The 26456-nt window shown below is 43.2% G+C and overlaps 1 protein-coding gene across 1 annotated transcript; it reads left to right on the top strand.

The window, feature by feature from the left end:
* The first annotated feature begins 5702 nt into the window (after positions 1-5702).
* On the top strand, positions 5703-25053 carry LOC139223507 (glutaminase kidney isoform, mitochondrial-like). The gene is made up of 18 exons (XM_070855433.1): positions 5703-6030; positions 13386-13482; positions 14086-14204; positions 15493-15622; positions 15727-15806; positions 15889-16052; positions 16836-16894; positions 19795-19827; positions 20249-20307; positions 20511-20577; positions 20730-20780; positions 20885-21061; positions 21146-21277; positions 21511-21603; positions 21692-21753; positions 21850-21926; positions 22032-22095; positions 22900-25053. The coding sequence occupies exons 1-18, from the start codon at positions 5744-5746 to the stop codon at positions 23045-23047; spliced, it is 1899 nt and encodes a 632-aa protein (XP_070711534.1). The 5' UTR covers positions 5703-5743; the 3' UTR covers positions 23048-25053.
* The last annotated feature ends 1403 nt before the right edge of the window (positions 25054-26456 follow it).

The raw sequence follows: 26456 nt of genomic DNA on the forward strand, positions 1-26456 counted from the left end.
GAGTTAGGACTCAGCCCCTGTAGCAGGTTAGTTTTTTTGTCGTTCACTTAAAGTGGGAAAACGGGACAGGTGGGATCAATCCTTCCTTCCTCGCTCTTGTCTTGTGTATATTTATGGGAGGTAATATAAGAAGAGGATGTATAGGAGCTGTTGCGGAATAACAGCGGGGGACGTCTGTCGTTCGTCTTGGCTGGGCTGGCATGCCGGACGCCGAGCTAAGTGGTTCATTTCACTTTGTAATTTAGCGAAACACTGCTGTTGAACCTAAACCATGCATCTGCAAACAGGGAGTATTTCAGGAAAATGACCCAATAACCTTTCAGCGGGCCCCGCGGGCCCTAAACTCCACTCAGCGTGTAAACTTTCAACTAAAGACGAAATCAAATATTAAAGATTGCAGGTTTGTGGTTTTTCAACAACAGCAGCAAAAAGCAAAGTCCTGTTTATTGCTGTTCTTGGCAGAGCAGCGGCCTGGAGTCTGTAAATACTACCGTAATAACAAATAGTGCTAGCCTAATCTCTCAACCAGGGTTTTCCTTTGTCAAGTGTAACTTTGCTGTAGATTTTTGGTGTCAATACAGTGTTTATGTATGTAGAGCGAAAAGAAAACAAAAAAAAAAAAGAAAACTTAAGTGTCACTGAGGAAAAAATACAACAGTGTGAAAGTGTCTGGTGTATAAAAACATGCTTTACATGATGATAATGTTGATTAGCCTTAGCTCTTAACAGTGTTTAATCCACCTGTGATGGCCATCAGTGCATATTTCAGAGATGTGTTTTTGCTGTTTAGAGGTAAATACATAACAAATAAGTGTTCACTGTGTTTTTATGTGTTCGCCACACTGTGTAAATACGTCTGTTTGGTCCAAGATGATAATAACGTCCGGACAATTTGGTCTAACTCTCCTCTTCCCCCTTGCAGATAGTTTAGTCTCACTCAGCGTAATGACAGACCAATGCAATATTTATGTAAGTAATAAGTCTATTTGCATACTATATGGATTCATCATTTTGTCATGTGCTCAGTAACTGTACGTCCGTCATGAACTTCACGGTGGGAAATCACCTACGACTTGGGAAACGTTTGTGTCGTCTCACTTTTAGTGCGCAGGGCACTGTTATTTGTATTTAAAGACGTTGTGTTGGGTTCACGATATTCCGTGAGGTTGTCTTTTGTTAGAAGCGAGAAACTAGCAAGGATTCTGTTGTAAAAAAATAAAAATAAATAATAATAATCTAGCTTGCTAAAGCTAAACTAGCTAGTGAATTCTGGGAGATGCAGCCGTCGTGGCGCGTGGGCGAAAAGTCTTTTTGTGTCCCGCCTGCTTGGCTCAAACACTGGCCTAGTTAGCGTGACTGTTGTACGATGTTTCAGAGATTAGAGCATGTCTGACCTGCCGTCTCACTGATCACTGTTCTCCTCACTGTTTATTGTAAAGTGATAGGTTAGGCTTCACCTAGTTATGCACCTGTTTTTTAAACACTAATATATTTTATTTGTTATACAGCACATAAACATTAAACTTTATTTTTTTGAACTCTATTGTGAAGTGCGTTCTGTGATTTAAACCTGGGGTTTCATTTCTTGTCGTAGGTACTTGGGAATTTACTGTAACAGCCCATAATATTGGCCGTGATGATCTCTGATCAGTTATTGATATTAGTTATTGCATAAGAGGGATTTATTTATCATTTAATGTTAAACATAGGAATCTATTGGAGCTGTATAAAGCTAAATTATTTGATTTATTTTGAAAACAGATGAATAGTTAAAATGTTTACTCTGGCTAGCATGAAGGCAGCTAAACTAATCTTAATCTAAATCCCAAATCCAGCAGCCAATCATGGCCTCACATTTGGCCGTCAGGTGTCAGAACCCGGCTGACATTTAGCCGCAATTAGCTCGACTTGGCTAGCTAAGTGTTAACGGCTTGTGAGCTATAATTGTAATTGATTAATTATGATGGCTGGACGTTAACGCAAATATGAAACGGCTCTTTAAGTATTTGGGTCCAGTTTTGGGTTGGCAGCCTGAAAGCTGCTAATTCTTTGTCCAAATTGGTTAAACTCTAAATCATCACACTATATGTGGAGGTATAAGTCAGGTTTGTAACACTATAACATAGTGATGATAATGTTTGGTAGATTCTATGTAGTTTTCCGCTGCAGGGAGGAGCTGGTGAATCACCCTCCAGCAATAACTCTGAATGTGCCTTTGAGCAAGGCAGGGAAGCCCCGGCTTCCTCCCAGCGTGGATGAAGAGAGGAGTTCCTGGTAATCCAGGCACAGACGGGTGAAAGGAGCCCCGGGCGGTGAGGGGATGACGACCCAGAAGCACCCACAGGGAGCTTCTGGGTCCTCCTGTTTGTTTTCTTCTTCTGTGCTTTTTTTTGTAGCCTACTGAGATGAATCCCTGCTCAGGCCATTTGCATCAGCGTCACATCAACACATTGTGAAACTGGCTGATGACTCACTCTGACGCAGGTCCTTTTCACATACCTCCCATCATCCCCTCCCTCCCTCCCTCCCTCCCTCCCCCCTCTTCTCACACACACATTTTCTCCAGAGAATCGCTCTCTGCTCATGAACACGCTAACAGTGGCAGCCCTCCCCTCCTCTTCCCCTTCCCCTGTCCTCCACCTCCTCCTCCTCCTCCTCCTCCAGTGCAAGTCACTGATGATGATGTGTTGCCGTGGCAACGGCTGGAGGTGGGCGGCTCCACGGGCGGTGGGCGGAAGCCAGCCGCTAAGCAGCGTGGGAGGGATCTGCCGAGCGCACCCATCACCCTCATTTTGAGAGGAGCAGGAAGCTGACTGCTTTTGAGAAGGTGTGGGTGTTGGTGAATTATCGCCTCTCCTCCCTGCAGCTTCGTTAGGGATCGCCTCGTTTGTCTCTTTTCCTTCCTTCCTTTGTTTTCTGCTGCATGCGGCGAAAATGCAGCCGCTCACAGAGGGGATTTTTCTTTTTTTTTCTGCACAGAATTAAACTTTGAGGGCTGCTGCTAGTCTGAGTGGCAGTTTTCATGTTTATTTCATTAGTGCTGATGGTTTCTTTTTTATAAATGTGCACATAAAGGTCTCTTAAAAATAAAAAGCACGGTGAGATTGAAGAAATAGACAGTGAAAGTCTGTTTTCTTCTGTATTATTGAATGTACTGGCCATCAGGGTCACCTACAGCTTTAAAGCCAGATTAAAATGATTTGATTTTGTCATTAAAACTAAACATGTTTAACACATTATGATTGAACACAAAACTGGGAAAAGATAAAACCAAAATAAAAATGAATCTAGTGCAAAAAATTGCAATAAATAAACTATAAATAGGCAACTGTAGTGTGAACCAAAGATAAAACTCATCACATCATAGCAGCAAAGACTGTTGTGCCTCTAAATGAAAGTCACTGTATATATTATACACATAGTACATATTCTAAGTGTGTGACAGCATTATGGAAAGGATTCTTACAGAGAGAGACCTGGAAGATCCTTTTGGTTTAACCACAAACAGCCGTTATATCTGCACACACACCAGACTCCTTTGAAAAAAAAGCTAATTTTACCTCACAGAACACAACACTGAAGTTGGGCAAGTTTCTGTGACTTTGAAATTCTAACACATTGGTTCATATTGAAACCAACTCTTCAAAACACTAAAGTGACAAATCAACAGAAAGAAACTAACCTATTGAGGAAGCAGCAGACCAGCAGCTCCTGTGTCCTGTTCTCTAAAATCCCTGTTTTAGTGAATGTAGTCTGGTGTGTGTGCTGTTTGTGGTTAAACCAAAAGGATCTTCCAGGTCTCTCTCTGTAGGGATCCTTTACATGATGCTGTCACACACTTAGAATAACACTCTGAGCCTGTCAGTGGATCAAACAAGCTCTTTTAGTGGACCTACTGTGATCTACTGGACCAGTTCCAACACTTTTAGTACCTACCAGTTAGACAACACGTTGTGTGTTCTTTATGGACCACATGCTTCGTCTACACACTTTTGGCCACATAGTGCAGCAGCAACCAGGCTGATATTCTGAGTTTGGCTGCATTTGAAGCTCAGGACTCATTCATTAAGTTCAAAAAAAGGGAATTTTTTTTTTTATGAAAATGTGGATTCCAGTAAAATAACAACCTACAGGAAAGTTTTGTTGGAATTCCCCTTTAGTTCTAGAGCTGCTAAAATGGAAATGTAAGTTTGGGTTCAAATTCATGAATGTCTTACGTTCCAAGTGAGCCGTTATTAGTCAGCATGAATGTGTGCGGGGATGGAGTTTACCCACATTCAGATAAAGGCAGATAGCCTAAAAGTTGGGAGCCACAGATAAGTAAACGTTCCAGTGAGTAATCTCCTTTGTAGGTCATTATTTTACACTGGGAGTCAAACTCCACCCATCTGGGCTGCCAAAGAAGTCCAAACAAACATTAATAAGTGTTCTGACTCAAGCAGGAAAGCTTTTTACTGATTTAATCTGTTTTATTGGCCAACATGAAAGGAATTATACATGACTTTGACACAACTTTACAAATAAAATTCAGATTTATTGAAGTTTTCTGCACATTAGTTCACCCAGAGAGACAAACACAGCTGCACACATGTCATAAAAATACACGTCCATCTCTGTCTCACCATGCTAACTGTGCTTTTATGGTATTTTTTGGATCCTTTCTAACTAATCTAGGATCATTTCCTACCAGGAGATGGTGCTGTAAATGTTTAGCCGAGGACAGAGACGCCATCTGCTGAGGAAACCGCAGTCTGAATGTGTGCAGTACCGAAATAATTCAAACGGTGTCACACCAAGACAAGACATCACATTGTGCCTCTTCTTTACTCCTCGCTGCTGTGCATGAATCTGCTTCATCATCTGCAGCATCGCCTTCAATTCACCAGATAAACTGATGATGAGGACGCAGCCGTGAAGTGATGAAGGGCTGAAGTTCCTCTAATGACAAAATCAATGTTTTTAAACCAGATTTGACACAAAAGGTGAAAATAAAGCAGAACACATTCCCAATAATAGAATATTGATTATAATCAAAAAGAAATAATGACCTCAGGATGCCTAATATCGTCCAGGATATATATTCTGAAATACACAGTAGAAAAAAACATGATATAAAGAGAAATGATTATATACAGATATAATAGTTATTTAGGAACTTATAATAAAGCATGCATGAGTAAAAAGTTTATAGTAATAGCCTAATATTTAACTTTTCACTGTAAAAGCCCATAAATATTTTAAAAATCATGGTTATTTCTGTCTGTCATATACTTTTCTATCATTTTTTCTCTCTTAATTCTAATATCTGACTGCTTTGGTTCTTGTGCGTCTTGTGCAAACTGTTATAATGATTTTAAATATTATTATAAAAGTCATAATATATTTAAATATGCTATTAAAATTATATAAAAATATGAAATTGTGGATAAAGATGGAGATAAATGATCCAAAACACATCAAAACAGTAGGCGACACAGTTGGGATGATTGACAGCGCTCTTAGCCAATCAGGAGCAAGCGTGTGTTATTGTAAGCCAATCAGAACGCTTGATGATATGGATGGTGAAAGGTAGGTTGTCTCACAGTGAGGACCGCTTTTCTGTTGTTGAGTCACCGGGAAAACCGTTACTCGACCGAGAAAGCCGACACTCTCACTGGGAAACTGAGCTTTTTAGTCCTCCAGATTTCTTCACCCGACCTTTCTGTAGTTACACCATCCGGATCCTCTTCTCGACGGGATTGAAATGTTACATTTTCGGTCAACGGTAGCGCTCAAGGAGTTATTTCAAACCCAGCTGAAGCGTCCGTTGACAGGTAGAGCTGGTGCGAAAGCGGCACCTGCCACCGCCGCCTGCTTCAGCAGCACCGCCTGTTTGGATGGGAGGTCACCGGGCAGAGGGAGGGCATTAGCCGGGTGGAGAGCCCCGCAGCACCCCGCCAGGAGGCACGGCGTGAGAGGCTTTTGCTCCAAGGGGGACAGCCACAATGAAGCCGGCCACAATGAAGCCGGCAAGGACTCCTCAGCGGAGAAGTGAGTAACGTTACCGCCGGTCTGTGGGAGGATGTTAGCTGTTAGCTGTTAGCTCCAAGATAGGCCGAACTTAATGGAAAAAAATGACGATTTAATGTAGCGAATCGGCGATCGATGACTGTGATGTCACCTGGGAACCGCTCATTAAAGTTTCTTTTTTTTATTAAAATAAGCATATTTACTCACAGAATGAATGCCGAATTAAAGACTGGTTACTAATATTACTTTAGTTTAAAAACACCTTCTGTGTGTGTCTGTTTTACATTTACACGCAAGGCCTGTTTTAATTCGTAAATCTCCACAACGGAGTTCGACATTGAGGGTTTGCATCACGCAAAGGGGCTAGCTGTTAACTAGCTAGCTCATACGCAGCCAGCAGGCTAATGGGTAGCGACATCCATTATCGGACACTTTTGCTAGTTCTGACTAGCTTTAGAAATCTTGATATGAAATGTTTTTATTGACTTCCTGTTGGAGAAAGAGACCTGCTAAGCTTTAATTTAAAGGGTTTGGATTGTGATGTAAGACTGAAGCGTGTTGTGTGCAGCCAGCCACATATCGTGACCAGCAGCTGCAGCATGTTAAACCCAATGAGGCATTAACGCGCCACCAGCTCCTCCTGCCTTTGAAAATGACATTATAACTACAGCAACTCACATAAATGTCGGTTTAACTTCATGCACAGTGCAGACAAACCGAACCTCAACTCAATGTCTAATGAAGGTCAGTCACTGAAGCTGTGAAGGCAAATTATAGTTATTATTTTTTAGTGCTGGTTGATAATTAAGGTCAGATTTTATTTGCCTGCAGCCCCAAACATCATGTGACATTGTATTTTGATATAATAAGTGATTCAGATAATGATCAAATATCCAATCAGTTAGAACAAATAGTATTTCAGGATGACCGTGCAGATGAATAGAATAAATTACTGACATTTAAAGGTCCATTTGCAGATTATTATATCATCACTGTTCATCAGGGGACATTAGTGGCAGCAGATAGAGGAGTGAGGATGACAGTGATGCAGGTTAAAAGCCTTTAACGTCCAGAAACACCATAACATCACCTGCACAGGTCGATGAGGCCTCCCCCACCCTACTTTAACCCACTGAAGACCCACTCTGCTACAGGGTGCTGCCTTTAACCACAAAGTGCTGCATCATGTTATGCTCTGCATTTCCCAGAAGGACGTGAGGGTTTGTTATGAAGACACACACAGGTAACCCACTAATCAGAGTCTGAAATATAAAGTAAGAGATAAAAACATTTCAGGGGATGTGTCACAGCACCGGTTATCTATTAAATTATCATTATTTTACCTCCAGGGGTGTTTGCTGTTGGAAATCTTCCAGTTCAGATGTAGGTTTGTGCTTCAGCTGCTACTAAAATGATGATGAGGACGTTACAGGAGCCCAAAGTCATTCCTCCTGCAGTATCAAAGACGCCAGAGCTCACTGGTTAAACTTAAGAATATAGTTTATTAACAGTAAAAACATTTAACTGTGCAAACATGGTTTGATTTGGGATAAATGTAACCTTACAAGCAGGCTTTATGTTAAACCACCTCCATATATCTGAGGCTGTGGTATTGTTTTTGTTTCAAGTTCACTTTCATCGTCTCTTGTGTTCTTTCCTCTCTTCTGGAGAAAGTCCACTCTCACGTTCATTCTGGTTCAAACTGAGCTTTGCTGCAGGAAATCGGCAAAAACTGCAGACTTACAAGCCGTCGTTTATTTCTGCTGTTAGATTTGTTCACGTCAGCGTTGTGAGATCCTGTAATGAGAGCGTTTTATCACCCAGCCCTAATAAAAAGTGTTTAAGATAAGATCTACTTTAAGGAAATTGTTTTGCCAGAGTACAATACAAAAGTTGAAGCATATACACAATTACAGAAAGTAATAAGTATACATTTATTTTATTTGTATGAAAAACAGCAGAAAGTACAAAACTTTCAGTACAAGTGACGCTGTAACAAACCAGTTTGGTATTTTTCTGGTTTTTGACTTAAACAGTTAAAAAACAAACCGCTAACTCGATCCTGTACCATCACACACATTTACTTATGTTCATAAAAATGTCAAAGTTAGTGAAACGTGCCCAAGATGGCATCTTCAGGTTGCTAATTTTATCCAACCAGCAGCACAGAACCCCAAAATATCCACTTTACTGTCATTAAGAGGAAGAAAAGCAGCAAATCCTCACGTTTGAGAAGCTGGAACTGAAGAATATTCAACATTTCTGCCTGAAAAATGGCTTTAACTTTCAGTCTGGACTGAATGAATGTGTCCGTGCTGCTCAGATTTATCACATTTATCTTATTTACTATATATATTAGACTCTGGTGGTCTGGTGACTTGTTGCCACTAATTTTAGAGAGTCGTTTTCCTGTTAACATTCAAAGCAGCTGTGCCACCAGCCATCACAGCAGCCCGTATCCTCCCTCCACAGTTTCCTTAGTAATAAAACGCCTCATTGCCCCCGCAGGCCGACGATGTCCCATTTGTTTCCATTCACGGACGATTTGCTGGAGCTGTCGGCCATGTTTAGGCAGTCACTTGGCTCAGCTGACTGGTCGTCAGCAACATCTTGTTTCCTCTGGAGGCTGGTTTCAGTTTCAGTGAGTCCTCGGCTCATTCTGGGGGATATTTACAGTAAAGATTAGTATCAGCAGGCTGCATTTACATGGAGCTTCATCAGGATGACGTAAAGAAACAGCGACTGAGAATGGACGTAAAAGTAGATGTACTGAATACGGACATGAATAATAAAGAGGAGAGGGTGTGCGACATTATTATGGACATTTTTCACTTATTGTGATTAAAACTTTCTGCAGGTGAACCTGTGATAAAGGACCATCAGGGTTAGAAGTCAGTAAGTCAGGCTGATAATTTGATATCTACCACTGGTTGGTTGCAGTCCCAGGGGCCCCGACAGCGCTCAGCCTCCACTCCAGTCTGGTTGTGAGGGTCCTGAGGCTGTGCTCCAGCTAATAAGGGGTTAAAAATATTTGTAATGCAGGGGAGCTTATCCCGCCCACGTCATATTTCCACGGTTTGTGCACCAAAGCCTGGATGCTGGCGTGCTGCCCGGCAGTTGTCGGGGCCTCCAGGATCAGATGAGTCACTCGCTCAGATTGATTTATGCAGCGCCGCCTCTCAGCGCTGCCGCTCTAATGTCTGCCTCCGCCCTCCACGCCGGTTTGTCAGGACACGTGAGGCCGTGAGAACGGCGCCATCGATCTGGTCAGATACTACAGATGGCTCTGTCCAGACACAGACCTCGGCTTGGCAGTATGAGCGTCTCTGGCACTGAATTTTGCGTTATTAAAATGTATACACTGACCACTCACCATCTGTATGTTTGACCAGCAGGGAAACACAAAAGTATAATCTGTAAGATCCTTTTGGTTTAACCACAAACTGTTGTTTTATCTCTCTCTTCCAACACACCAGACTCCATTCAGAAAAACAGTAATTTTACCTCACAGAACACAGGAGCTGCTGGTCTTCTGCTGCCTCCATCGGTTTGCTTCTCTCTGTTCATTTGTCACTTTGGTGTTTTGAAGAGTTGGTTTCAGTCTGAACTAATGTGTTAAAATGCCAAAGTCACAGGAACTATTCCAACAACTCTTGTGTCTTTATGAGGTAAAATCCCTGTTTTAGTGAATGTAGTCTGGTGTGTGTGCTGTTTGTGGTTAAACCAAAAGGATCTTCCAGGTCTCTCTCTGTAGGGATCCTTTCCATGATGCTGTCACACACTTAGAATAACACTCTGAGCCTGTCAGTAGATCAAACAAGCACACTAAAACTTCCCAGGTGACGTCCTCAGATGTCTTATTTTGTCCAAACTATAATCCAAAACCCAAATATTTTTAAATAGCAGTGAGACAAAAACCATCACATCAGAGAAGCGTCCTCACGTGCAGAAGGAAAACAGCTTTTGTTTAGTTATTAACTGAGCCCCTGCAGCTCTGCAAGCCTGCGGTGAAATTCTCCATATATGTTGTTCATAAGCAGGGTGTTTCCAGACAAACGGTGTGTGCTACATCACCACCGACCCTTAAAAACACACAGAGGGGAGCGAGCATGCTAATGAGTGCAGCAGAGGTAGATTAACGAGCTGATCCGGCGGTGTCCAGATGTTCCAGAGGCCTCCTCTAATGATGATGCTCCCAGAGGTGAAGCGTCTCTCAGGCCTCAATAACTAAACAGCAGTGCTCCTGTGAGACCCCATCAGTCACTCCTTTGTTTTAATGTCACTGGATGATTATCACCCAGGCGGAGGGTTATTTTTAGACTCCACCACTGTTTGTTGTTGTTGCAGGTAAACAATCCTCCATTACAGCTGATTCACTGTGAAAAGTTCATGTTTTCATTCTTTAATTCATCAATAATGTGATTTATTGTCTTTATTTCCATCAGGTGTGATGCTTCCTAATCATCAGTCTGTTTTTCTTGCTAATGTGTTGACAGCAGCGTTTAAACTGATCTGTATGTTTGTGTACATTTAATGTGTTGATGTTTCCACTGTTACTAATTCAGTATTATTCCCTCTGCACACTCTCTCCCTGTTGTTGATCTGCTTGCTTTGCATTTGTAAGTATGTTTCTATTTTTTATTTTAGTTTTAGTGGGTTTTTTTCTCTTCTTCTTCTTCTTCTTCTTCTTCTTCTTTTTAAATCTGTTTTCCAGTAGAATTAGAGGTTTTCTGCGGAAAGCCGATTAAACGCTTTTACCTTGAAATTACCTCACTTCCTCCCAGCGGCTGCGCTTGAATCCCCTCCCCTCTACCTCACCTCCGTCCCTTCCTACCTCCCTCCCCCAAACACACACACACACACACACACACACACACTCTTTCTCCCTTTTATGAGGTCAGATCGCGCTCAGTTGCCGTTTCTATAACAACATGATTATCTGGAGTTCATGACTCTTACTTTTCACTCAGGAAGTCAGATTTTCTACTCGGAGAAACGTCAGAATTTGAATTCAGGAGACAGCATTATTAACGTAGAGCATCTCATCCTCAAAACACACCACAAACACTGACTAGTGTCAGAGGTCATAACAAGGGCTGGACTATTGATCGAGATATTATTGAAATTAGCAATCTGGCCTTGTTGCTGTATCTGATGAAGGTGAAACGTGTCGCAGCATATCGTTCTATGATGAATGAAGTGTTTGATGTTTGTCAGTGAAAATTAAATGCAGACAAATCACAATATCAGTGAGACTAAACAGTAAAACCTGTGGTGGTTTGATGCTGAAGGATCCATATCAGTGTCCTGGAAACCTCCTTAGCTGGAGATATAAGTTTGTGACTGAGCGCCCACTGTTTCCTCAGTGTTGCTCTGCAGCAGGTGCTTTAGTGGGTTTAAACTCTTTCATTTTGATGTTTATTAAGCTGCTACATTCTTCTTGTTGCCAATAAATCCCATGAAAAGACCAAATCTAACCTCTGATGATGTCCAAGCCTGATTTATCTCCATCCTCTGAGCCGCAGAGCTCCACTTTTGATCAAAAACTATTAAAAACCTCAACAATGAGCCTCGCTGCTGCTCTGGCTCACCTGTTTCTCCATCATCATGAACACACACTCTGTAGTTTATTCTGACTCGGTCACACACACACACACACACACACACACACACACACACACACACACAGCGTCCTGCTGCCACAAACACTCATCCGATTCATCCGCCGCTGAAAATAGTCCCCAGCATGTGCACCGTTTCCTCCTGTTTGTGTGACTAAAACCACAGTGAGCACTTTAAAATGACTGAAGCCTTTTTGAAGATCAAACTAAATATTTGTGAGGTGATTTATATCTTCGGTGGGAACCAATGGGCTTAGAGCTGAGAGCCACAGACAGGAAGTCAGACAGTCCTGATAGACGGGCTGACGTGTTGTTGGTTTTGGTCTTTTCATGGGATTTGGAGACAATTAGAAATGTCCTGAAAGCTCGCTGCTGCTGAATAAACCCAGAGGAAACCTTTTCCCCTCCCAGTCTGACAGTAAGAACTGGTAGATCTCTGCTCTCGTGTCTCAGGAGGCGCACACGCTGCTGCAGGGAGACACCTGCCGACTCGTCCTCTTACCTTCAGACCTCCTCTCCTAGCGCACAGGCCAGTGCCCCCATGATGCATTGCAGGACAGAGTACGCCTGGGCACTCAGAGCTTTGCTTAAATCCAATTTGGTGTTGATATGAATCATAGCAGAGAGGCTGCTGTGAGCCGGTCGCCCCCGGTCTGCCTCCTGACACGCTACTAACCTTCCTCCCAGAGACGACCCGGCGTGGAGGCGCTGCTCAGAACACCCGCCAGGCCGTAAAACTACACGATGACACTCATCAGACGCTGCTAAGATTAGCTTTATTTAATCCAGAGAGCTTCACGGGGGAACTAAAGTTATTGCAGCTGCAGATTACAGGACGGCAGCAGTGCAAAGAGCGGGATGACAAACACTCTGTGCACCGAATACATGATATAGCAGCAGATATTTCATGGTTTAAACACGCAAAGGTTATTTTCCTTGAACATTGAGGCCTTTCAGCAGGTTTGGCTTATTTTGTTACATGTTAAAAAGACATAAAACGTGTTTAAATTCACTAAATTAAGATCCTGAACAAGGCAAATTGCAAACTTGACGTCTTGTGTGTTGTCAGAGTTTACTTAGCCCTCTGGTGACTTTATGTTCTTGTCGTTTCGGGGTGTTTTCGCCGCCACGCTGCAGACCGTCCTGTCCTGTGGGCTCTAGTTATCTAGTAGCTGGTGGTCGTTTCTCGGCGTCCACGCCACAGCTGCAGCAGCCGAGCTCCAGTCTGACACACAGTGCGCTGCTATCGGGATGAATTCCACCGACACCTCAGCGAGTGACGAAGACGCCCGTGAGGCAGCGTCACTTCTCCACTTCTCTCTCAGACTGAAGTGTTTGGCGTTTATCTCGTCTTCGTGCGCTGCTGCTGTCGTCCTGCCCCGCGGCCCCCCATGATCTACCCAAACTAAAACAGCATAATTCGCTCTGGAATCCAAACGTTTGAGTCGTCTGGTTAGTTTGCATGTTAATCGGCTTGTCAAACACATTCCCGGCCGGTGTTCTGGCAGAGTGGAACTCTTTACGTTACAGTGGCCTTAACGCTGGTGAGAACGGTGCTCTAAGGTCGGTGTAAGGTAATGTTTTCCAGCCGTATTCCAGTTATTACTCACTGCTTCTCCTTGCAGTCAGAAAGCTTTTCTCTCCTCCCTCTGCTGCAGTTTCCCCTCCATGTTTCCACCACAGCGGGCCTCGCTGTCGACTCGTTTTGTCTCACTTTTCTGTCTCTGTGTGTGTTTTGCTGTCTCTGTGCTGCAGGAGAAGGAAGGCAGGCATCCTGCCCAGCCTGGAGGACCTGCTCTTCTACACCATCGCAGAGGGCCAGGAGAAGATCCCAGCGCACAAATTCACCACAGTGAGTCCACAGAGCGGGAAACATCACGTCTGAAGTGACCCGTGACGAGTTTCAGGCCAAATTAAACTGGATTTCTGGAAGACAGTGTGGGAGCAGATCGTTCTGAGCTTCACAAATTTCTAAAAAGCATATTTATCACTGATCTGCTGGTCTCTACGTTATTTTAAGTTGTTTCTGTTATTAAAGTTCAGCTCACTGTGACTCTGCTCACTGCCTGAACCCTCCACAGTGCAGAAGAGGATGATGGGAGTTATATTAAGGAAAACAGGAAAGTTTGTCGTCTTCTACAGAGAAATGTATTACCACTTTTCTCAAGATATTAATGCTAGTAAATTCCAGTAGTAAACCTTTTCATTTACTCATTTCTCTCTCAAGTCTCCCCCCTATTATACTTCAGCTCTCCCAAAATGTTGAAAAAAACTGTAGACAGCAGGAAACCGAGCAGGTTGAACAGACGGGCAGTGAATCAGCGTTGCTCTTTAAGGTTAAATTACAAGCAGGGTGACTCCTCGTCTTCTCCGTTCACGGCTCGTAGCTTCATCGATTTACTGTCAGGCCGCTTTAATCCTGACGCCCCCCCCCCCCCTCCCTCCTTGTGCACAGGCTCTTAAGGCCACGGGGCTTCGCACTGGAGACCCTCGGCTGAAGGAATGTATGGAGATGCTGAAGGTGACCCTGAAGACGACCTCTGACGGAGCGCTGGACCGACACCTCTTCAAAAAGTAGGAGATTTTAGGATTTTATATGTTCCAAAAATATAAGAAATGTTTGGTTTGATTGGATCAGAGAGAAGATTGTGTTTTAAAATCTGCAGTCAATCTTTCATGAGTATCAGAAGAATTATTAATGCTGGTCAGAAAAAGGGTCGCCGCTTGTCATTAATTATTCATCACTCCTCAGTTCCAACGTCATCGGCGTGTTGTTGAGATTTCTTATCAAGCAGGATTCGCTGAGGGAGAAATAGGACACAAAGCTTCATTTAGGACGTGACGTCTTTGTTATTATTAGCAGAAACTGTCCTTTAATTCTTAACTGAATCATCCAAACATGTGCTGAAGGTTTATTTTAAGGTGGATCAGTGGCGTTTGAGTTTTAGTGGGGATGAAATTAGAGATATTTTAGCTTTTAGAGGACAGGGCCTTCATTACCCACAATGCAGTTTGCTCTGGCTGTACTGTAAACTAGGAAACATAAAGTCAGAGTTAAATTAAAAACGTCACTGTGATGAAAAGAACGTAAACAAGTGGCTCCAGTACTAATCACTAATCAGATCTTCAGCCACACAAGCTGCTGTGAACACACATCTGGAAACGACGCTGACACAGATCTAGGTGACAGCTTGGGGAGCGGCGGCGTGGCGAGCTGGGGCATATGACAGCTCACCAGGGAGCTGAAACCTCAGCGAACAGACCCCAGCGCCGCCTCCCCTGGCTGGGATCCATCACATCCGCTCCACGGGCTTATTTATAGAGCTCGGCCTCACAGAGGGAAGCACGTGAGCAGGAGGTGGAGTGTGTTTTCTCTGCAGGCATCCCATGCTACAGGGATTAGACGGGGTTTGATGCAGTGAGATGGCTGAGCCACAAATCTGCCTGCTCCTACCTCACCGCCTTATTACGCTGTGTTTACTATCTGTGGAGCTGCGGATCAGCCTGGACAACATTTAGGGAGAAAAATCAGTGGTGTTCAGGAGGAGATGGGCTGTAGGAACCTGAGGATAGAGACAGAAACACAGGAGAGTTTAGCCTGGAAATAAAGGCACCGAACCAGAAAACCAAACAGATTCCCAAAAGACAAAACTACTGATCACATGATAACTTAGCAGCTGGTGTGTGAGGAGGTGGAACAGTTCAGCCAGCAAGATACACGACCGTGAAGAGTCTGACGACGGTGTGCTTACGAGGGTTACGCTGAGGGTTAACTTCACCAGTGAAGACGGCTCCTCTGAGTCCAGACTGGAGGCTCACTGCAGACCTAAGCGGCTGTCTTGTCTCTTGTCTCTTGTCTCAGATGTGTCCAGAGCAACATCGTTCTGCTCACGCAGGCCTTCAGGAAGAAGTTTGTCATCCCAGACTTCCAGTCCTTTGCCGCCCACATCGACGACCTCTATGGCACCGCCAAAAACATGCCTGGAGGGCAGGTGAGTGAGGGCTGCTGCACAGTTTACAAAGACTAAGAAAGCTCTCAATAAAGGGTCATTATGCCGCATAAACATGGTGTTTTTATCGTGTTTGTGTCTCGTAGGTGGCAGACTACATTCCCCAGCTGGCCCGCTTCAGCCCTGACCTGTGGGCCGTCGCCCTGTGCACCGTGGACGGGCAGAGGTACCACGGAGACGTTTCTCCATGATCACAATAGTTCCACATGTGTAAATAAACGTCTAACTCTCTATAATCTCTTCCTCAGGCACACCGTCGGCGACACCAAGGTTCCTTTCTGTCTGCAGTCTTGTGTGAAGCCGCTGAAATACGCCATCGCCGTCCACGACCACGGCACAGAGTACGTGCACCGCTTCATCGGCAAAGAGCCCAGCGGCCTCCGCTTCAACAAGCTCTTCCTGAACGAGGAGGGTGAGGAAACACACACACACACACACACACACACACACACTGGCCTGCTCCTCTGTTCTCTGCTCCGTGACTCATCCAGCCGTGGCTGAACTTTCTCTCCACGCGCTCGCTGTCACAGGATCCATCTCACGGCCTGGTTGCTATGGAGCCGTCATAAAATGTTAATGGGAGGTTGCAGCACCACAGCAGAGAGACTTAATAACCTGGAGACACAACAAGCTGCTGGCACGAGATGTTTTGTAATAGAATATTATGAATGATGACAGGGAAATATGATGAAATATGAATAAAAGCCTTTATTACTGCCCACTAGATTCAAATGTTCAACTGTAGCTTGTCGGCTATCAGCAGACATCAGGTTCTGTAAAAATGGTGTTTTTTTGAATGGACCCTGGTGTGAGAGCGTTTCCAGGTTTCCGCTCTTTGTTACCTAACAGACCAAAGGCAGCGGAAATATTCCAGCTGTTTATTTTTAGGTTTATTTTCTGAAACATTGTCCGGGGTTGTTGCATAATAAGATTAAAACACAGAGGGGAAGCGGTGCATCACTGCTCGCTGTGTGTTTTTACTTCGTCTGAATGCTTGTTAGAATATTGTGTGTCTATGTCGTTGTGTTGATGTTCACTCGCTGGATTGATCAGCAGGGTTGTGACCTCCAGCATTTAAATGTTCCTGAGTATCCTTCTTCTGTTGCTGTATTACTGTCTGTCTTTTCACATCTGTCTTCTCTCTGCTCCGTCACATAACCGTAACATAGCCAACTTTTATTTTCTCCCCCGACAGATAAACCACACAACCCCATGGTTAATGCTGGCGCCATCGTCTGCACCTCCCTCATTAAGGTAAGCTGCATTCACACATCATTTTGGAAACCAATGGGCTCAAATACAAAAAGGGAAAATGGGGCGAAGGCATGCACGACCGACTGTTTTACACTTTCAGAGATGTCATTTTCCAGCTGAAGTCTGTATTTCCATCTGCAGCTAAAGTCTGACACAGCTGAATGCAAAGATAAAGTGTATGAAATAGAATTATAATCGTCTGGAGAACGTGTTTTCCGCCAGATTACTGTATATGGGGGAGATTAAGGTTATAGATAATCACGCTGAAAGGGGATTTGGTTGAAAGCGGCATCGCTCAGATGTCCTGCACACACACACACACACACACAGAGTTTACACAGAGTGGGAGGAGATGGAGACCAGTCAGGTCACAGCCACATCACCAGCTTTAATCAGGGAAACCGCTCGGCCACCTGAGTGTTTCATTAAATCTCCTCCTCTGACCTTCAGACAGACGAGCTGCACAAGAGCACCATCTGCTGATTTAAGACTCAAATTAAAACATCCGAGCCCTCGGCGGCTCCGAGCCCTCTGTCCTCGAGCGGCCAGCGGCGATCACGAGGGTTTTCCCAGTAGAATGACGAGCTGTTTAATTACACCGTCACATTCATCCAGCCAGAGATGATCCACAGGAAGTGTTATGACTCTCCGCAGTGCTGCTAATCTGGCTACGGGGATGTTGTGTCAGATCTGTGTTATTTTGAGAGCAAACACTACTCGTCTCTCTTCAGAAAATAAAAACGAAGATGTGCTTTTAAGCAAAAAATCTGATCCACATTCTTTACGTAACCCACCAGAAACATGCAACATCCTCAAATCCTTTAAGCCCTCTGAACAAAAATCCTCCCAACAATCACTAAGACACTTTGTCAGAATAGCAGTATTAATGGATAACACTGACAATGGAGAAACCTGGGCCCTATTTTTACATATTTTTGGTTAGAAGTGGCTGTTCGATCGCCTCAGCCTGCAGTGATGAAACAGGCTGCAAGGTGATCCTTTTGGTTTAACCACAAACAGCCGTTCTATCGCTCTCTGCAAATACACCAGACTACATTCACAAAAACAGCGATTTCAGCTCGCTGAAGATGGGAGGTGCTGGTCTAGTTCCTGTGACTTTGGCGATCCAGCAACGTAAGCTTGGATCCGTACGAACTCTTTAAAGCCCCAAAGTCACACAGAAACACAAACAAACCAACCGACTGAGGCAGCGGTTACACCAGCAGCTCCTGTGTCCTGTTCTCTAAAATCCCTGTTTTTATGAATGTAGTCTGGTGTGTGTGCGGAGAGCGATATAACGGCTGTTTGTGGTTAAACCAAAAGGATCTTCCAGTTCTCTCTCTTTAGGGATCCTTTCCATAATGCTGTCACACACTCAAAATAACAATGTGAACACTTTTTGCACATTTTTAATTGCACATGACACCAGCTGGATGAGCAGAGGAATCATCCAGTGTCTTCTGTTGTGTTCACATCATATAGGAATGTTCCCACTCAAATCACACATGTATTAACATTTTAGGGATTTATCAGGAACTAGAAAACTCTGTCAAACATTCCCATATGATATGAAAACTTGTCAACCAGTCCCACTCTCCCTTTGAATCCCAACCAATCACTGTTGATTGAATCTGTCCATTGATCCGAATGATAAAACCAGGTTCAGATCAGTGCATGCGTCCCTCCTGCTCTCCCTCCTCCCTGAATCTAGACTTCAAATACACTCATTTGCAATGTACCTTTTCAAGGCTCGTTGTGTGGTTTTATGTGTTGTTGCATATTTTACAGCATTAGGATCTTTGGGAAATTATGACCACTGCAACAGGTCAATGACGTTGGTAATTTTTCCTTTTTAATTATTTTTCCCCCTCTTCTGTCTGGATTTGTGACAAGCTTTTAGCCTCCACATGGCTGTTTATGAATGTTTAAGTGTCGCTTCTATACTTTTCACCTGCATTCTCCAAACCTGTTTATACGCCTGGATTATAAACAGTGGAGCTGTGGCTCAACTCAAACACTGGTTTTATATCATACTCCATTCTTCTCTAGAGAGGGACCTCTTTGTTTTTTTATCTACATGTTTTTAATTTTGGTTTTATAGCCTCAGACTGAGCCCAGACACATCCATCTCAGTTACTCTGCCTCTCGCCTACTGCAGCTAATAAAACCCCACGTGTGTGTACTCACACTGCAGCAGCTACATGTCAGTCAGTATAGTTATGTTATCTGTTATAATATCATAAATATTAGGTTGTTTTGAACACTAAGGCAGCAAAGTGGAATAAGTCCCATTAACGCAGCAGTAAAATGAACCCACATATAGAAGTAAAACACTGACGGGGGAACATTTTACTCACTTGAAGTAATAATGAAGTCAGAGCACACGTGATGGAGTATTTCCAGTGTGCTGTTAGTACTTGTGTCTGTAACGTCTTGTTGAAGATGCGGCTCGCAGTGTGAGTGCACCTTTTTAGAAGATAAACACCTCTAGCGTCACTCTCTAGTTAGTTCACCCCTGATCAGAGTTTAGCTGGAAATATCCTATTATTTTCTTTGGTACTTTCCATGATAGCTTTTATTTTTCTCTTCTGTTACAAAACCAGAAACACTGAGTGGATTAACCGTTTTAATTTCACCTCCTCCATCTCCAGCTAGTCTCCCACCTCTAATCTCAATTCATCGATTGGTTTGATTGGTCACATAACTGACGATGAGCTCAGCTTTTGATTTTAAAAACAGTAGTGATGTGAACTTACACTGATAATATCATAGAGATATGGATCATACTTAATAGTGCTAATGTCATGACATGGGTAACGTTTAGTGTTTCATGTGTTTTTACAATTTAAAAATCATAAAATACGAATTTTAATACTATAATTGTTCTGTTTGTGTTTCAGCAAGGGGCAAGCAACGCTGAGAAATTTGATTATGTGAGTATTATCATTTATAATAGTTAGTTTTTATCTGTGAAGAATACCCCAGATGTCCAAAACCTCAAAGATCTTCAATTTATTGCCACAGAGGAGTAATAAACCAGCAAATATTCACATTACTTGGGATTATTTTGGAGATTCCTGTTGAGAAAACGTTTTCCAGATTATGAAAACAGACCTTATTCCAAATGTAGCATCTCCAGATGTCTTTATTATTATTTTTAGTAGGAAACTCACCTTTTTCTGGAAGAAACTGGAACATTTGCATGTAAACGTTGTTTCTGCTGCCCCCAAGTGGCCAAAATAGAATCAGTCATTGCAGGTTGAAGAGTGAAAATCACCTTCTGTGCTTTTAAATTTCGTGCTGTTGATGATTCTGTGAACATGTCTGAGGTTGGTCCGTCTCGCTGCTCTGCAGGTCATGAACTTCATGAACAAACTGGCGGGAAACGAGTACGTGGGCTTCAGCAACGCCACGTGAGTCCCACAACACGCCGCTGAGCGTCTTTATTGATTTATTCCAAAACAGTCTAGTTATAGTGGCGTTCTATTGAAGTCGGGGGCAGCTCTGTGTGGCAGAGTTGAGTCAGAGGTCACTGTCGTTGAGTTTGAGTTTTATATAACATGAGCTGAGTCATAGTGTTGAAGAGCAAACCTCCCTCCCTCTCTGCGTGTCCCAGTTTCCAGTCGGAGAGAGAGTCCGGAGACAGAAACTTTGCCATCGGCTACTACCTGAAGGAGAAGAAGGTGAGGCCTTTTGTGTTTTCACTGATTCTCCTGCTTTACTCTCCTTTTATTTCATTGCAACTTAATAATTTCTGCAATGTTGATAAGTTTCCATTAGCTCTATTCTCCTTTTTCATGTTGTCGTTAACAGCTCGACTCTGTTGTTGTTTCAGTGTTTTCCGGAGGGCACAGACATGACGTCCATCCTCGACTTCTACTTCCAGGTAAAAGGAGCTCAGTAGACCACAGACTCAGGTGTTACTTTGCTGCTAATGCTGACGTATTAATATGACGATAACATCAAACCGATCGTCTTCTTCCCCGTCAGCTGTGCTCCATCGAGGTGACCTGTGAGAGCGCCAGCGTCATGGCCGCCACTCTGGCCAACGGCGGCTTCTGTCCGATCACAGGAGAGCGCGTGCTGAGCCCCGAGGCCGTGCGAAACACTCTGAGTCTGATGCATTCCTGCGGCATGTACGACTTCTCCGGACAGTTTGCTTTCCACGTCAGTATCCGCCCCACAGCGCCATCTTTAAAATGAAGCTCTGTTGGGTTGTTTTGTCAACACGCCGCCGTCCTGCCGTTTCAGGTCGGCCTGCCGGCTAAATCCGGCGTCGCTGGCGGGATTCTGCTGGTCGTTCCAAACGTGATGGGCATCATGTGCTGGTCTCCTCCTCTCGACAAGCTGGGCAACAGCGTCAGAGGCATCCAGTTCTGCACGGTAACTTATCTTATCTTTTTATTTCTGGACGGCGTCTCTGGGGGTCTAGTTTAGTCTGATCAGCTGACAGGAGCCCAAAGATTCTCAAAAACTATTGGTTTTTACTGACTAATGCTGTTTCCTCTATTTAGTTTAGATGGTGCATGTCTTTAGAATATTATCTTAAAACTAAATATAACTAAATGACTTGGACTTGGAGCTGAAGCACTGTGATACTAACTCTCTTCTCTCAGGACCTCGTTTCTCTCTGTAACTTCCACAACTACGATAACCTGAGACACTTCGCCAAGAAGCTGGATCCTCGCCGGGAGGGAGGAGACCAGAGGGTGAGTCCCACAGACGTTCTCCCTCCTCCATCAGCTTCCCTCCTTGATTCTGGCTCTGTTCAGCTTTAATGTGCTCGTCGTGTTTCAGGTGAAGTCGGTGATCAATCTGCTGTTTGCTGCTTACACCGGAGACGTCTCCGCCCTGAGGAGGTAACGCAGCTCTTTACTCTGCGTCTTCTTTTCTTTGCTTCTGATTTAATTATTTCTCATTATTAAATTGATGTCTGTCTGCTTTTTTTCGTGCAGGTTTGCGTTGTCCTCCATGGACATGGAGCAGAGGGACTACGACTCCAGGACGGCCCTGCACGTGGCAGCTGCTGAGGGTAAAACAAAACGATGAGGAAGTCATCGTCAGCGCACTGATGAGTCATCTGATCAGTGTGTTTGTGGAGCTGATGTGTGTGTGTGTGTGTGTGTGTGTGTTTCAGGACACGCTGAGGTGGTTCGCTTCCTGCTGGAGGCCTGTAAAGTCAACCCTGTTCCCAGAGACAGGTAACAGCAGTGTTAAAAATCACTACAACTCTCTGAATTAAAGTATCAACTACATCTACAATTACATATATATAATGTTTTGCAAAAGATATTTTAAAAATCGTCTTGAATATCTAATTAAATTGATTAATAAGTAAGTTCTCAGCTTCTCAAGTGTGAATATTTCTTTCCTTTCAATGTTTTATATCATTACAAACTAAATATGTTTGTGGCGATGTGGTTCCGAGACATTACTTTAACATTTTATAGACTAAAAGATTTAAATTTTTTTTTTTTTTTAGACTTTATTTTTCAGCACAGCACAGTTCAAGACATTATTTATTTATTTATTCATTTTTTACAACTGTTTTTTCTCCTTTTTCAAGGATAGAAATATAAAAAAAAATCAGAACAAAAGAAACACAGTTCTTACTCCTTATTTTGCAAGTGGTTAACAAACAGGTCCATTTAGTCCGTTTATTCAGCTTCAGGCTCCTTAAACGCTCTCTGTTTCCTCCATGTTTGATGAAAGGTAGACATTTTCAGCCTCAAGTGGTAAGTTAGTCTTTCCATGGTATAGATTTCATCCATAATTTCCAACCAATGTCCAAGTAGCGGGCGATCAGTTTTCATCCAACTGCCAAACACATGATTTTGGGGTCTCTTTGAATAATATAATGCAGGATTTTCCCCAGAGTCTCACTCTGAGTGGCCACGCTGCCTCCAGCAGTGTTGTTTTGTGTCCAGATATTTACCAGTAATGTGTGGCGTCAGAAAGAAGCCAGTTAAATGCTTAATGTTGAATGCTGTCCCCCTGTGCTGCAGGTGGGGGAACACCCCGATGGACGAAGCGGTCCACTTCGGCCACCACGACGTCGTGACCATCCTCCGCGACTACCACACCCAGTACAGCGCTCAGGAGGCGGCGCCCGACAAGCAGAACGCAGAGAAGAACCTGGACGGGATGCTCTGATGGGGAAACGCCGCAGAGAGGAAGCTGGATGGTTGTGTGTTTGGAAAAGAAAAAAACACCACACATAGAAAACAGTTAAAAACATCAAAACAACCCAGAAAATAAACTGTACAAAGGAGAAATCCCTTTAGAAAGAACATTAACAGCCCCCTTAAACACCACAGCCACTGTCCCTCCAGTGTAAAAGCTCCTCTTCGTGTTACTAGATGTTTTGTATTATATTATATTATATTCCTGTACGTACTTTGAGTGGAGAAAATATTTTTATTTAATTTCTCCTCCTGTATTTTATCATCAGCTTTGTAGGAAGTAACCAGCCACCAGTTCAGTTGAATGCTGGGTAAATTCAGCTGCGGCTGGCAAGTCTCTGTTTTTATTCTGAAAAGCCGACGGAGGAAGTAGGAGGTGTAATTCAGAGTCTAGCAGACAGTTAAATACCTTCCTCACTCATCATCATCATCATCATCATCATCATCGTCTCATGGTGGAATGTATCTTCCCCAAACACTTGGTGTGTGTGTGTGTGTGTGTGTGTGAGATATTTATTTATCTATTTATGATAAACTGTGCATTCACATAGTGTGTGTGTCCATCCTAGTGTGTGCGTGTGTCCTAGTGTGTGTGTGTGTGTGTGTGTGTGTGCGCGCGTGCGTGCGTGTGTGTGTCCTAGTGTGTGTGCGCGTGTGTGTGTCCTAACTTGGTGTAAATACGTACAGGTGTATAGTCGTAGTTCTGTAGTCGATCAGCTGCTTTGTGTGAGAGGTCGATTGCACTAAAACTCTGGAAAATCTATATTTCATTTTAAAAATGACCTTTAGATTATCATTTAACCTGTTTGGTTAAATGAGCTAAACAGCTAAATATGTGAATCTGAGTCAAAGGTGTTTTTGTTTTGCTGTAAAACTGGACTTTTTATTTCTTATTTTTCAGTCTTAAACTATATTATTTGATATTTATTTCTTTTTTTATTATCAATATAAGGACATAATGCAAGCAAAGTCTCTAAATATCAGATGTGACACTGCCATTACTGTAAACATCCTGAAATACAAGCCGTTATTTGCATATATATATATGTACTTTTTACTTTGAAAACAAAGTAGCTGATCTCTAAATCTCCAAAGACACTAAACATTGATATTAAATCACTTTCTATGTGGTATTAGTGTAGAAAATATCTAAGAAGTCTTAAATCTAACATGGTCAACTCATTTAAAGACCCAGAAGCTCTCTGATTGGTTGTTTCTGAGAGCAATGCTCTCTGGGAGTTGTAGTTGACTCTTGAATTTATGGTTAAAATGAAATAATCTTTTAAAAAAGTGTTTTTTTTCTTCTGTGGCTGCAGCAGTTCCTGTCCTTTCCACTTTGTAACACTCCTGTTTATTTTCAAACTAAAGATTTAAGCGCATTTTCTGAAAATGGAGGTTTTAGTGCAGAAAATGTGTCGACTGTGATGCATCACACGAGCCGAGACGGTTCGTTTGAAACACTCGCTCGTGCAAAGGACTCAGGAAGGTCCAATCAAACCTGAAGGAGCTTAATGATGGAGGATTGTCTTTTGTTATACTTGAAAAGTTGAGCAGCTGTTTAGTTTCTCCAGAGGTTCTGCGTGTTTGTGGCGGGATCGGGGTCGTTCAGTTTGATTTAAAAATGTCATTTAAAAGACTTTACGTTGAAAACTGATTTGAAAGAAGCACAAAACTCCACTTAAAAATCGCAATATCTAAAGAATCAATCAGCAATAGAAGTGTAATGATTGTAAGATGAAATCAGCAATACGGATTTGATCTGATCTGATCTGGACCGAGGCGATCCCGACCTGCAGCTCCGCTCGCTCAGCCGTCGTAGACATGAACTGATGTGTATCTGCGACTCAAAGTATTCTGAATGTAACGTGTTTGGTGTCGTTCTGTTTCTTCTTCATGTATATTTCTGCTGCTGAGCGTCGCAGGCAGTTCAGATATTTATTCACAGAGCAAACGTTTAATAAAAGCTAGAAAACCCCATTGGATGTCTGCACGTTCTTTAAATACTTTACCTGCTGTTCTTTATCTTCTGTTCTGTTGATGTGGATGTTTGTTGCTGATCATCAGGTATGAACAACACCCAGAGGAAGGACTGAAGAAGTGTTTGACACCTCTGGAAGTATTTGATCCAGTGCACCCAAAGTTAGGCCACAAGTTTAGAAGACTAAAGACATCTAGTGTTATTTATTTTAAGGGGCCAGCGCCCCAAGAACGGTTCCATCTGGTCAACTCAATGAATTCTAGGAGTCCAAAACAAAGAAAATGGACTAAAAAGCTTTCAGGATGATGGTTTCATTGTGTGTGACCCAGTAGCTCAAAGTAGTAGACGCCTCAGACCCACAGAGAGGACTGAAAACCTCCAAGAAACCGGTCAAGACTCTCTGGTCCAGCAGCTCAATCAGATAAAGGAGTACTTGGAAGTCCAGAGGTTGTGGGTTCAGTTCTTATGAGTCGTGGAGAGACGTTCACCCGTCTGATCCAGTAGCTCAGGAGGTTTAGAGGGCCGTGTCTCAAACCTCAACTTGTGAATTTGATCTTCATGGATCAAACACCCAAAGTGAAGAGTTAAAACGTCTGATTCAGTAGCTCAGGAGGAGGTTAGACAGCTGTGTTGCACACCTGAGGTTGTCTTGGTGGATTTTTCAAGTCTAATACCCAAAGTGAAAAGATAAAAGCGCCCGGTAGCACGGTGGAGATGGTTCGTGGCTGTTAATGCACCAGCAGTGAGGTGCTAGGTTTGAATCCCGGTACCTGGAGCACTCAGACAGACCTGAGAGCAGCAGGGTTTTGGGGGCTGCTGTGTCATTTTTCTGCATCATCTACAGGCAGGATGAGCCTGATTTTAGCAATATTACATAGATGGAAAAAGGCAGTTCTAGAAATCTGTTTAATGTGTTAAAGGACAAATCAGACTCCTCCCAGTGGAGCTGGAGGCCTGAGTGATGCCATCCAGAGCAGTTATGTTGTTAGAGCAGGTGTCTCTGAGGTGTTTAGAGCAGAATAACTTCAGTTTTATCTGAGTTTAGCAGCAGAAAGTTGCTGCTCATCCAGGACTTTATGTCCTGAAGGCAGATTTGAAGTTTACTCAACTGATTGGATTCATCTGGCTTTATTGGTAAATATAATTGTGTATCATCTGCATAACAGTGGAAGTGAATGGAGTGCTTCCTGATAATATTACCCAGAGGAAGCATATATAAGATAAAAAGTATTGGTCCAAGCACTGAACCTTGTGGAACTCCATGTCTAACCTTAGTTTGGACAGAGGATTATTGTTATATAGGACTTAAACCAGATTAATGTGGTTCCTTTTATGCCAATGAACTGTTCCAGTCTCTGTAACAGGATTAGTCTCCAAGTCCAGTATCTTCTGCTGTAAAGTG

This window comes from Pempheris klunzingeri, chromosome 24 (genome assembly GCF_042242105.1).
Source record: "Pempheris klunzingeri isolate RE-2024b chromosome 24, fPemKlu1.hap1, whole genome shotgun sequence".
In the NCBI taxonomy this organism is placed as follows: Eukaryota; Metazoa; Chordata; class Actinopteri; order Acropomatiformes; family Pempheridae; genus Pempheris; species Pempheris klunzingeri.

Bases quoted from the DNA above. Each gene is read 5' to 3' on its own strand.
- LOC139223507 (XM_070855433.1), top strand. From the start codon at position 5,744: ATGTTACATTTTCGGTCAACGGTAGCGCTCAAGGAGTTATTTCAAACC. The intron at 6,031-13,385 runs GTGAGTAACGTT...TCTGTGCTGCAG, and splicing joins AAGGACTCCTCAGCGGAGAA to GAGAAGGAAGGCAGGCATCC. The intron at 21,927-22,031 runs GTAAAACAAAAC...TGTGTGTTTCAG, and splicing joins GCACGTGGCAGCTGCTGAGG to GACACGCTGAGGTGGTTCGC.